General features: G+C 39.6%; 1 protein-coding gene across 1 annotated transcript in view; it reads left to right on the top strand.

Annotated features, from left to right (window-relative positions):
* The window catches only part of FAM117B (family with sequence similarity 117 member B), a 77,480-nt gene extending 72,004 nt beyond the window's left edge, over nucleotides 1–5,476 (top strand). Inside the window, exon 8 of the mRNA XM_046659868.1 lies at nucleotides 1,566–5,476. Within this exon, the coding sequence (XP_046515824.1) occupies nucleotides 1,566–1,884 (319 nt within the window). The 3' untranslated portion in view covers nucleotides 1,885–5,476. The remainder of the gene's footprint in view (nucleotides 1–1,565) is intronic.
* The last annotated feature ends 8,314 nt before the right edge of the window (nucleotides 5,477–13,790 follow it).

Genomic DNA, 13,790 nt, shown 5'->3' on the forward strand with positions numbered 1-13,790 from the left:
CTCCTCCCCCCCTCCTCCCCCCCTTTCTCTTTCTCGCCCCCTCCCCCCGCGAAACTCTCCCTCTTCCTCTGTCCACAGGTCATCGGCTCCCTTCTGCTGCCTCTGAACCTTTCATGTGCCATTTTTGTCCCCTCTGTCAGACTCTCTTGCAGGAGTTCTTAACCTTTTTTGTGCTGTGGAAGCCTTTGGCACTCTGCTAAAGCTTATGGGTGCTTTGAAGTAGTCCATGACATAATGTCTTTAAATGCGTAAAACACGTAAGATTACGAAGGAGACGAATTATATTGAAATCGGTTCTGTCCCCAGTACCTTCCTCCCCGCAAGGACTGACGCATTTAGTCTGTCTCCTTGTAGATTGTTTCGTCTTTGGGTCTCCAGAATCTAGGGCAGGCTTGGCACACTTGGATTTTTTTTTTTTTTTATTTCATTAGGAGAGATGAGAACATACTTTTATCATATGATCATATGATCTTTTTCCACCCAAATCTTGATTAGTTAGGTTCTCCCACCTTAATTTCTTTTTAATTTTGTGGCACTTGTATGTTACTATAACAATTTAATTTTCCTATATTTTTATTTTCATAGAATGCTATTAACATTAGTATCCTTTTCCAAAGATTTGGGTTAATTATCAGGAGCACCGGGAGACAGATTTGGCTGCTGTTAAAACTTTGAAAAGGACTGCCATTAGTTTTATTTTGATTTCGCGTTTCTGTTACCCCGAAAACCATCATAGTTAACTCAAACAATTGTTTCAGTCAAAGAGATTTTTAAGTGCACTTGAAGCCAAGTTTAGTCATGCAGTGGTGGAACCTCACAAAAGATGGGCATTGTATGTCATTAAATTCCTTGCCTCCTCCCTCCAAAGTAGCACAGATGTTGGAAGAACCGTGGTAGTGAAATGCCTTTTTGTCTTTTTTTTTCCTCCTCCTCTTTTTTCTTTTTTGTCTCTAAAGATTGGCCCTGAGCTAACCTCTGCTGCCAATCCTTTTTTTTTCCTTCTTTTTCTTTCCTCTCCCTCAAGCCCCCCAATACACAGTTGTATATTCTAGTTGTGGTCCTTCTGGTTGTGCTGTGTGGGACGCCACCTCAGCATGGCCTGATGAGCGGTGCCATGTCCGTGCCCAGGATCCGAACCGGTGAAACCCTGGGCCGCTGAAGCAGAGCACGTGAACTTAAGCACTCAGCCCCGGGGCCAGCTGCTGTTTTTGTCTTTAAACATCTAGACTTTCTTTTGCTTTAGGGAGTTCTTTATTCTTATTGGCTGTCTTAGATCTCCACTGAGATACAGTGTACGTCAGCCTGAGCCACCTGTGTGGTACATGGGGCTCGCCAGGGAACTGAAAGCGGCATTGACGAATGGTGTCCTTCTGGCATTCTAAGATACGTATTTTGAATCATGTGTCTAATGCCATTTTGGTCCAGAGCACTTGAAACTTTTGACATAGCTTGAGTTTTGTATTCCTTTTATGTATCCATAAGTTATCTGTTTAAAAAAATAATAAAAGAACTTAATTCCAGTATTCTGTGACTTAAAAGTTTTGGGTTGTCTGTTCTATGTCTAGGCCAAAACAGCTCCACGAAATCCCAGCCTTTTACTGTCCTGACAAAAACAAGGTGAATTTCATTCCTAAAAGTGGCTCTGCTTTCTGCCTCGTCAGCATCCTCAAGCCGCTCCTCCCCACGCCAGATCTTACCCTCAAGGGCTCTGGTCACAGTCTGACAGTCACTACTGGCATGACAACCACTCTGCTGCAGCCTATCGCTGTGGCCTCCCTGTCTACAAACACAGAGCAAGACCGAGTCTCTCGAGGAACGAGTACAGTCCTGCCCTCGGCCTCTCTGCTCCCGCCGCCAGAACCCATTGAGGAAGCTGAAGGGTAGGGCCCCGGGCTGCCGGCCCTTGTTCTGGGCCATGGAGAACCTCAGATCGCCCGACTCTGATGGCATCGTGCACTCCCAGTTGGCTGCCACGTGCTCCAGCTTCCAGGGATACGTCGTGGGACGGCTCCTGGAGGAAGGCCGCCCCTCTGATGGCCCTGCTCGCTCGTGAAGCCCAGCCCTTGTGCTTGGCCTGCTGCTTCGCAAACGCTGCCTGGAACAGGACGGGTCTCGTTCTTTACTTTTGGACGACCGATGTCACATTGTTTTATGTTTTCAAATTAAACTTCTTTAAAACAAAAAACTGATCCCTGCAAACATGATTCCTGAGGGGAGATGTGAATGATGCTGCAAGAACCATCTTTTATATCAAAACAACTATTTTATAATAACCAATGTTACATTTTCTGAAACGTAGCAAACAGGATGTTCACAGGATTCCTTGGTGGCCTCTGTTTCTTGTTTCCCTTTCTAGATGTGTGTTTTTCTCAGCTGTTTTCAGCTTTGGGACCAAAGGGATTGTTGACGTTTTCCCAGCAATCTTAATGTCACGACTAGGTTCTTCTCCCAGACAAGAATTGATAGGGAAATGCATTGAACAAGTATATACAAAAAGAGATAAAAAGCAATATTAGTACATTATGTGATTTATGTTTTTTGATGTCAGAAGTTTGTGCTTTGGGTGAGATATTTGTAAAACTGCTGTTTTCCTCACTTCTCCTGTGCACATCTCACCGTGTGGTCAGAACAATCACAGCCCGGAGACTAGTGCTTTACTGTGCTCTCACCCATCTTCAGAACTTGGTTTAAAGGTCAGTAAACTGAAAGGAGACTGCCCCGTGTTGACTGCTAGCCAGTAGTGAGGACCCCTTTGGTTTTCTGAGAGACATTTCTCACACGGTCTCCCTTCTTTACCACAGGTGTCCTTCTACCTTTAAGCATCACTGTATCATAGTCCCAAGAGATCCTGAAATGACTGTGCATGGATTTCCTCCTTTGCTTTTGTGATGTTGTCGTCTTGTGGTTTTGGTCAGGGTTAGTCGTTTGCCAGGAGTGTAATCCATTGACTAGCAACCCCTCGTCACAGAATCTTGTGACTGACGTTTTCTTTATGGTGGTTGCACTGAGATCTGTTGCTTAAAGATTTTGCTAATTTTCCCTCCAGTGTTACTCCCATAGTAGGGAAAACAGGCAAGAACTTTGGAGCATAAATAACAGGAACTTTTGAAAAACCCATACAATTTTGGATTTAGGCTCAACCTAGTAAGGTCACTGCCAGTATCACATGACAGCAGTATTTCATGTCTGGATATGTGGTAGTGAAATTAAGAAACAGCTCTTTGTAAAAATGAGTTTCAGCAAACAGTTATTAAAAAGCATCCTTCTAAGATCTTCGTATATGACCTTATGATGCAATAATTTAATGTTCCTATACATATTAGAGGGAGGGAAAATTTAAATACCTGTAAAAGGGGTACAGTTTAGAAGGTTACTAAGTCGATTTGTCCAGACATATCCCATCAGAGAAAGCCCAGTGCTAGCAATACGTCTTCTGGAAGGACTTCTTAGACACCCTGAAAACATCTAAGAAATTAAAAATATGCCCAGTTAAGTTTGAAATGGAGACGTATGTAGGCAAATTGGACACATTCACACATGTGAGTAAGCCTGCCAGGTTTCTGTTTGTAGAACTGATGCATTTTGGCACCCTTTCCAGCCAAAATGAATTTACTTGGAATTATTAGTGCATTGTGGCTTCTAAATCAGTAAAAAGCTCAGTTTTCAGGCTCTAAGTTTTCTGGTTGGTTGGTTTTTTGGAGAACCTTGGTTCTTTGCCTTCTTTGTTACGCCTTTTGGCTTCACCGCCTCACCACTGCGGACTGCTGTCAGAAGTCTCGAAGGAAAGGGCAGGCACACAGCCGGTGAGCTGGTGCGAATGGCAGGAGGAGGAAGTTAAAAATGACGTTTATAAAAACCCTCAGTTTTGGGGTCACCTAAGTTCTGTTAAATCTGTGTTCTTCTCCTTGCCTTATGCTTGCTTGCTTCTCTCTGTCCCTACCAGTCACGAGGGTATTTTACAACTGGAATGCCGCTTCATAAACAGTTTTTCCTTTGACTCTGTTGGCACATTTGTCTGATTCACATCATATATCCTTAATCTAAAGTACTTTAAAATTGGAATGGGAGAACAAGTTTAAAATTCATTATTTACATAGTCTTATACGCGGAACTTCTAATGTTGAGTTGTCAGGAGAATGTGAATTTGCAGGTAAATGAATTGTATGGCAACCAAACGTATCGCAGCTTTGGGAGAAACAGAGCCTGAGAGTGAAGAGGAAGAGGTACAAGGTGCAGACAGCTCTGCCAGGGCCCCAGGGCTAATTTGTAAGCATCCAAGCTTCGCAGTCTTGAAAGGATGTAACCGTAGGTCCATTCAGCTCTTTCGTTTAACCCGTTGTTCACAGGTGTTTTTTTTTCTTTTAAATGGGTCTCCCCTCAATAGAATACATAATATTGTTTTCTAAAATCACAGTCCATAATTATCTTGTTGTTCTGTAGGAAACTGTACAGAAGGTAAATAAATTAGAATAGCTTCGATGGGGATATAATTTAAAATTTAAAAAATTTTAAATAAATGTACTTCATTGCAGTAAAAGAGAGAAATAGGTGGCATGTCTGTTTTGGCAAAAGGAGCTATTCTCTGGTCATTTACTTTGTCAGTCTTGTTACTTTTTACCCTTAAACAATTTCTTCTTTGAGGTGATAAAAATATATAAATTTACTCTTTCTGTTCATGACTAAGTCTATTACTTGTCATGGCTTTTGTGAGCAATTATTTTCAAAAAATGTTTTGCCTCTTTGATTAAGATGGTGAGCATGGATGCCAGAATTATTTTTTTAACTAGATTCTCCATTTTGTTTAAAATATTTCTTGTAATAAGCTGAGTCAGCCTTCTGGAAGGTGCTGTTGGCAGCTGTGGGATAATTGGCAATGAGAAGCGCTTTTTTTCTTTCTAATGGTTGACTTTTACTGGAGGAAGGTATAAAAAATGGCAGAATTTGTAGCCTTCTAAGTCCAAGATTAGGACTGGGTTGTCAAGATTTTCTTTTGTTAAAGGAAATAAAAGAAAAATTGACATTACAGAATTTACTATTTCTAAACTTAAGAATCATTCCTTAATGCTTGGAATTTTGATGTCTGAAAACTGGACCAGTGGAAGTGCTGAAGATGCGTTAGAAAGCTGAGAGGACTGAACTCCGCCCTTTAAGGTTGAAGTTTGACTCTGCCTAAATCAGTGATAAGCAGAGCAGCCCTGAACAATACTTTGTTTATACAGTCCTGTTGAAGAATATAATTTATGTTTTTTAAAAAGTCTGTGTGGTTCATCTCTGTTGAAGCTGTGTAAATCTTTTTAAAATGCAATTATTTTTAATTTTGTTTTTCTAACAAAATTCTCCCAAAAAGCAGCATTTCCAATGGTGATAAATATTGTTACTGTATACTTCTGTATTCCCTGGATCTGAACACTTGTTGCTGCCTCACAAGAAAATAGAACTTTCATGTTAAAAATAAAGTCTGTTCTTCTTGAGGGTATTTTTCCTGTGTACTTTTATGAAGATTGCCTCAAATTCACTTTTTTAAAATTGAGGTCATAATAGTTTCAACATTGTGAAATTTCAGTTGTACATTAATGTTTGTCCATCACCGTATAAGTGTGCCCCATCACCCTTTGTGCCCACCCCCAAGCCCTCTTCCCCCAGTAGCCACTGAAGTGTTCTCTTTGTCCATGTATTTATCTTCCACCCACATATGAGTGAAATCATACAGTCTTTGTCTTTCTCTCTCTGGCTTATTTCACTTAATATGATACCTTCAAGGTCCATCCATGTTGTTGCAAATGGGACGATTTTGTCTTTTTTTCTGGCTGTGTACTATTCCATTGTATATATATATACCACATCATCTTTATCCAGTCATTGGTCAGTGGGCACTTGGGTTGCTTCCACATCTTGGCTATTGTGAATAATGCTGCAGTGAACAGAGAGGTGCGTAAGTCATTTTGAATTGTTGATTTCAAGTTCTTTGGATAAATACCCAGTAGTGGGATAGCTGGGTCATATGGTATTTCCGTATTTAATTTTTAAAAAAATTTGCTTACTGTTTTCCATTGTGGCTGCACCAGTTTGCATTCCCACGAGCAGTGTATGAGGGTTCCCTTCTCTCCACAACCTCTCCAACATTTCTAATTTTGCCTTAGTGATCATAGCCATTTTAACAGGTGGAAGGTGATATTTTAGTGCAGTTTTGATTTGCATTTCCCTGATGATTCGTGATGATGCACATCTTTTCATGTGCCTGTTGGCCATCTGTTTTTCTTTGGAGAAATGTCCATATCCTCTGCCCATTTTTTGATTGAGTGGTTTTTTTGTTGTTGAGTTGTGTGAATTCTTTATATATTATGGAGATTAACGTCTGGTCGGAAAAACGATTTGCAAATGTTTTCTCCCAATTGGTGGGTTGTGTTTTCGTTTTGATTTGCCTTGCAGAAGCTCTTGAGTCTAATGAAGTGCCACTTGTTTATTTTTTCTTTTGTTTCCCGTGTCTGAGAAGACACGGTATTTGAAAAGATTCTTTTAAGACCGATGCCAAAAGAGTGTACTACCTATATTGTTTCCTAGAAATTTTATGGTTTCCCATCTTACCTTTAAGTCTTTGATTCATTTTGAAATTTATTTTTGTGTATGGCATAAGATAATGGTCTTCTTTCTTTCTTTTGCATGTGGCTGTCCAGTTTTCCCAAAACCATTTATTGAAGAGACTGACTTTTCTCCATTGTATGTTCTCAGCTCCTTTGTTGAAGATTAGCTGTCCATGGATGTGTGGTTTTATTTCTGGGCTTTCAATTCTGTTCCATTGATCTGTGTGTCTGTTTTTGTACCAGTACCATGCTGTTTTGATTACTGTAGCTTTGAAGTCAGGGATTGTGATGCCTCTAGGTTTGTTTTTTCAAATCAGGATTGCTTTAGCTATTTGGGATCTTTTGTTGCCCCATGTGAATTTTAAGATTCTTTGTTCTATTTCCATGAAGAATTTCATTGAGATTTTTATTGGGATTGCATTGAATCTGTAGATTGCTTTGAGTAGTGTGGACATTTAAACTATGTTTATTTTTCTGATCCATATGCATGGAATCACTTTCCATTTCTTTATGTCATTTATTTCTTTTAGTAAGGTCTTACAGTTTTCATTGTATAGGTCTGTCACCTCCTTGGTTAAAGTCATTCCTAGATATTTTATTCTTTTTGTTGCAATTGTAAATGGGATTATATTCTTGAATTCTCTTTCTGTTAGTTCATTATTAGAGTATTGAAATGCAACTGATTTTTGAAAGTTGATTTTGTACCTTGCAACTTTGCTGTAGGTGTTAATTATTTCTGATAGTTTCCCAATGGATTCTTTAGGGTTTTCTATATTTAAAATCATGTTGTCTGCAAACAGCAAGAGTTTCACTTCTTTGTTTCACTTCTTCATTGCCTATCTGGATTCCTTTTATTTCTTATTCTTGCCTAATTGCTCTGGCCAAAACCTCCAGTACTGTGTTGAATAAGAGCAGTGAGAGTGGGCACCCTTGTCTTGTTCCTGTTCTCGGAGGGGAGGTGTTCACTTTTTCCCCATTGAGTATCGTGTTGGCTGTGGGCTTGTCATATATGGCCTTTATTACGTTGAGATACTTTACTTCTATCCCCATTTTGTTAAGAGTTTTTATCATAAATGGATGTTGTATCTTGTCAAATGCCTTCTCTGCATCTATCAAGATGACCGTGTGGTTTTTATTCCTCATTTTGTTAATGTGGTGTATCACAATTGATTTGCGAGTGTCGAACGATTCCTGTGTCCCTGGTATAAATCCCTCTTGATCACGGTGTATAATCTTTTTGATGTATTGCTGTATTCTGGTTGCCAAAATTTTGTTGAGGATTTTTGCATCTTATGTTCATCAGTGATACTGGCCTGTAGTTTTCCTTTTTTGTGTTGTCTTTGTCAGGCTTTGGTATGAGGGTGGTGTTGGCCTCATAGAATGTGTTAGGAAGTGTTTTGTCTTCCCTAATTTTTTGGAATAAAATCTTCTTTGAATGGTTAGTAGAATTCTCCAGGGAAGCTGTCTGATCCTGGACTTTTATTTTTTGGGGATTTTTTTTTTTTTTTAAAGATTTTATTTTTTCCTTTTTCTCCCCAAAGCCCCCCGGTACATAGTTGTGTATTCTTCGTTGTGGGTTCTTCTGGTTGTGGCATGTGGGACGCTGCCTCAGCGTGGTCTGATGAGCAGTGCCATGTCCGCGCCCAGGATTCGAACCAACGAAAACACTGGGCCGCCTGCAGCGGAGCGCGCGAACTTAACCACTCGGCCACGGGGCCAGCCCCTTTTGGGGATGTTTTTGATTACTGTTTCAATCTCTTTACTTGTGATTGGTCTATTCAGGTGCTCTATTTCTTCTTTATTCAGCTTTGGGAGAGTGTAAGAATCCAAGAATTTATCCATTTTTTCTAGATTGTCCAATTTCTTCGTGTATAGCTTTTCATAGTATTCTGTTATAATCTTTTGTATTTCTGTGGTATCTGTTGTTATTTGTCATCTTTCATTTCTAATTTTTTTTTTTAACCTTTCTCTTTTTTCTTTGTAAGTCTGTCTAAGGGTTTATCAATTTTGTCTATCTCCTTAAAGAGCTCTTTGTTTCATTCATCTTTTCTACTGTCTTTTTTGTTTCAATTTCATTTATTTCTGCTTGATTTGTATTTGCTTCCTCCTGCTGACATTGGGCTTTGTTCTTTTCTAATTCTCTTACGTGTAGTTTGAGATTGCTTATTTGGTATTTTTCTTGTTTGCTAAGATGAGCCTGTATTGCAATGAATTTCCCTCTTAGGACTGCTTTTGCTGCCTCCCATATGAATAGATATGGTATGGTATGTTTTCATTTTCATTTGTCTCCAGATATTTTTTGATCTCTCCTTTAATTTCTTCAATGATCCATTGGTTGTTCAGTAGCGTTTTGTTTAGTTTCCACATCTTTGTCCCTTTCTCAGCTTTTTTCTTGTAGTTAATTTCTAGTTTCATAGCATTATGGTTGGAAAAGATGCTTGTTGTTTCAGTCTTCTTAAATGTATTGAGACTTGTCTTGTTTCCCAGCATATGGTCTATCCTTGAAAATGTTCCATGCGCACTTGAGAAGAATGTGTAATCTGCTGTTTTTGGATGGAGGGTACTATATATATATCTATTAAGTCCCTCTGGTCTAGTTTTTCATTTAATTCCACTGTTTCCTTGTTGACTTTCTGTCTGGATGATCTATCCATTGATGTAGGTGGGGTGTTGAGGTCCCCAACTATTATTGTGTTGTTATTAATATCTCCTTTTATGTTTGTTAATAGTTGCTTTATGTACTTTTGTGCTCCTGTGTTGGGTGCATAGATATTTATAAGTGTTTTGTCATTTTGTTGGAGTGTCCCTTTCATTGTTATATACTGCCCCTGTTTATCATTACTTGTTTTGTCTTGAAGTCTACTTTGTCTGATATAATTATTGTGACACCTGCTTTCGTTTGCCATTAGCTTGGATTATCGTCTTCCTCCCCTTCATTCTGAGCCTGTGTTTGTTGTTGGAGCTGAAATGTGTTTCCTGGAGTCAGCGTATTGTTGGGTCTTGTTTTTCAGTCCATCCTGCCCCTCTTGTCTTTTTACTGGAGAATTCGATCCATTTACATTTAGACTGATTATTGCTTTATGAGGACTTAATCCTGCCATTTTATCGCTTGTTTTCCAGTTCTCCTGCATTTCCTTTGTTTCTCGTCCCCTGTATTTCAGTCTACCAATTCGTTAGATTGTTTTCTATGCTAGTTTTCTTGGTTTTTCTCCTTATTTATTATTTATGTCTCCATTCTACTTATTTTTTTTTAGTGGTTACCATGAGGTTTGTATGCAAACTCTTGTAGATGAGATAGTCCGTTTTCTGATAGCCTCTTATTTCCTTAGACTCAGCCCATTCAGTCCATGTCGTCCTCCCCTCCTAAGTTGTTTTAGTCACATTTTATTCCATCTTGTGTTGTGATTTTGCAGCTAAAATGACATTATTATATTTGTTTTGGGTGTTTTCCTTCCCTTTATATGTTATAGTTGAGTGTTTGCTAACATGTTCTGATGGATAGCTACAATTTTCTGACTTTGTCTACCTATTTATCTCCTTACTCAGGGCTTTGTAACCCCTTCATTTTTTCAGTTATGAGGGCCTTCTTGAGGATTGCTTGTGGGGGGAGGGGTGTCTTGTGGCAATGAACTCCCTCACCTTTTGTTTACCTGGGAAAGTTTTTACTTCTCCATCACATCTGAAGGATGTTTTCACTGGATAGAGTATTCCTGGCTGAAAGTTATTGTCTTTCAAAGATTTGAATATATCATTCCACTATCTCCTAGCCTGTAAGGCTTCTGCTGAGAAATCCACTGAAAGCCTAGTAGGGGTTCCTTTGTCTAAGTTATTTTCTTCTGCCTTGCTACCCTTAGTGTTTTTGATTTGTCATTGACTTTTGCCAGCTTCACTACTATATGCCTTGCAGTAGTTGTTTTTACAATCATGTAGTTAGGATATCTGTTGGTCTCTTTTACTTGCATTTCCGTCTCCTTCCCCAGGTTTGGGAAGTTCTCAGCTATTATTTCTTTGAACAAGCTTTCTGCTCCATTCCCTTCTTCTCCCTCTGGAATACCTATAGTCCCTATGTTGCATTTCCTAACTGAGTCAGATATTTCTTGGAGAATTTCATTTCTTTTTAGTCTTAGTTCTTTCTCCCCTTCCATCTGAAGCATTTCTATATTTCTGTCCTCAATATTGCTGACTTGTTCCTCCATAATATCTGCTCTATTGTTCAGGGAATCTATCTTCTTCTTTATCCCCTCCATTGTGTTTTTCATCTCCAATATTTCTGAATGGTTCTTTATAGTTTCAATCTCTTTTGTGAAGTAGGTCCTGAATTCATTTAGTCTATCTGCATTTTATTCTAACTCATTTTTTTTACAAGAGCTATTTTGAATTCTCTGCCGTTTAGATTATAGATTTCTGTGCCTTCAGGGTTGATTTCTGGGTACTTGTCATTTTCCTTCTGCTCTGGAGATTTAATATATTTTTTAACACTGACAGTGTGGCTTTGTGCTTCCGCATTGTGGTGGTATTTGATCACTGCTTCCACCTGTCGCCACTGGGTGGGGGTCCAGAGCTCTGTATTCTGAGCCTGCTGTGATCTGTGGCACAGCTCCCAGGTGCTGAACTGGGGCGCAGGGCGGAGGGGAGGGGCATTTTCTTTCTCCTGCATGATCTCAGGGGCTTCTTGCTATGTGCTGTCCTAGGGTGTTAGCTTGATGAAGACACCCCCACAATAGCACAGTCACCTCTGTGTGGGGCCTTCCCCCCAGGCTGTGAGGGACCTCAGAGTTCGATGGTGTTCCTGCAGAGGCCTGCCGCCCCCTCCCCCCTTTCTTCTCAGAATCCCTTGGTCACTGCCCTTCGAGGAGAAAGAGCAGCTTTGTCTTGTGTCGTTCAACTTCCTTGAGTGGGATGCTCCAGCGCCTCCACCTTCCAATGTGTGGCTGCGTGGGTCTCTCAGACGTCTTCTGTGTTGTGTGGATGTCCTCTGTTGGAATAGGAATGTCCTTTTCACTGTATCTTAGAGGGGAAAGTTTAGGGGGAGAATGCACTCCACTGTGGTGCTGACATCACCCTCAAATTCAAATTTTATTTCTTTTCAGATATTTAAGCCTTAAATAACATAAATCATATATTCTTTTTCACAAATTGACAGGAAAAGGAGTTTGTGTTAATAGCAGGATGTATAATAGTGTCGGTTGTTCTTCTGTCTCACTTGTCTAGAAAGTTCCTGATCTTTTTGGCAAGCCCTAGGCAAACATTAAAATATAAGCAAGTACACTGAAAGATATACATGTTCATAAATAATCCCGTACTTCATAGTATGTTGGAGATTTAATGGGGGCAGTTTCATTCTGAAGCACAGCTAGAGGGCTTTGTTTCTTTTGTTTTGGTAATTCATTCTTGCAAAACCAGCCATATTCTTCCTTTGTGACAGTAGTTTATATATGCAAGACACTTGTTCACGTGGAGGGGTTTAGTCTCTATGCCCACAACAGAACTAGTCAGATATGTCCCAAGGAAGACCACATGCGGTGTAACCACTGAAAAAGCAGGGACGCCTTTGAAGTGAAGTAAAAAGTCACACAGCTGTCAGTTATAAAAAGTGGTCACCAAATTACTTTGTAAAAAATTATAAAATTTACTTCTAGGGGGAAAAGTTAGCCAGAATTTGGGGGGAACAAATGTATATATTTACATTATAGTTTAACACAGTATCAAATGTAGAGAGAATTCTCAAATTGGCACAAAATTTTCTGGTTTTTTCCTCTCAGTATTTTCCCTCTACTTTTAAAGAAGTTGAGAAGAAAATTTAGACCTCAACTGGGTGTTCCTCTCTTCTCCCATTTATTTGATCTTTTTGGTTTTGCTTTGATTCCTTAGTGTTAAATATACCCCCAAAAATGTTTTTAGATCTGTAATGATCCTTTCCCTTCAATTGCTTTTAAGGAGCTGGGTGTGAAATACAGTGTCTTCCTAGCGGATCCCTGCCAAGTGTACGTCAGTATCAGGGGGTTCTGCTTGCTAAGTTTAGGTGTCCTTCTTGAAGATTGGCACCTGAGCTAACTAACATCTGTTGCCAATCTTTTTTTTTCTTCTTCTTCTACCCCAACCCCCCCACCCCAAGTACATGGTTGTATATTCTAGCTGTGAGTGCCTCTGGTTGTGCTGTGTGGGACGCCACCTCAGCATGGACTGATGAGCGGTGCCATGTCTGTGTCCAGGATACCAATCAGTGAAACCCTGGGCTGCCGAAGTGGAGCACGCAAACTTAACCACTCAGCCACGGGGCCAGCCCCTAGGTGTGTTTGTTAAATACTTTGTTGTAGACTTCTACTAGAACATGGTATGGTAATACAAATAGCCTTTGTATCTCTTTGGTTCAGTGTTTTTCAAACTGTTTTTATCTTGAAATGAATTACGTGGGTCCAGCCAACATTTTTTTTAATGAAGCAGAATAGAAAATATTCATACATATGAAGAGTATTATTTGTAAAACTTTTGCTAGACACAGAGATCCATACATACTAGATTGTAAAGTGCATTTCTTACTGTGAGTTGTAATCAAAATGATTTGAAAAATACTGCTCTAGCTACAGTTTTTGTGTATGTGTCTCTGGGTTGGTCTGGTATCTTAAATGAGACTGGACGCTTTAAGACACTGTTGCTACCTGTCTTTAATAAGTATCTCCAAATTGCTGGTTTTGTAAAAACATAAAATACTTGTCTTTTCAGCAGTTTTCATCTTCCTCAAACTGAGAATTTCTCTCTGTGTACTCTGTTTGATTTTATACACTAGCATGGGTCAGTCCTGCTAAATCATTATGTTTTGTGGAAGAGTGTCCTGGAAGCTCTGATGGTGAAAAACCAGGAATCTAACTGTTCATCTCAGTTCCATGCGTCAAGCACTTATTTTTGAGATCATTGGCATGATCCAGAGGAGATGCAGAAAAAGCCCTGGATTTAAGGCCATAATCTGGGTACTAGTTCTGGCTCTGCAGCCTCATGGTCATGGGATCTTGGGCAAAGAAGTCACCTGTTTGAATCTCAGTTCTCTTATTTACGTGATGAAGGAAATGCTGGGGATAGTGCTGTCAGTCAAATGGCTAATGAACATGAAACCAGCTTACCCTATAAAATGGACGCAAACACTTGTCATTATCTCCTTTATATTCTGTTGGGTAAGTTATTTCATTCCTTAGGAAATCTAAGTTTTTGGTC

Source organism: Equus quagga, chromosome 4 (genome assembly GCF_021613505.1).
Source record: "Equus quagga isolate Etosha38 chromosome 4, UCLA_HA_Equagga_1.0, whole genome shotgun sequence".
Classification (NCBI taxonomy): domain Eukaryota; kingdom Metazoa; phylum Chordata; class Mammalia; order Perissodactyla; family Equidae; genus Equus; species Equus quagga.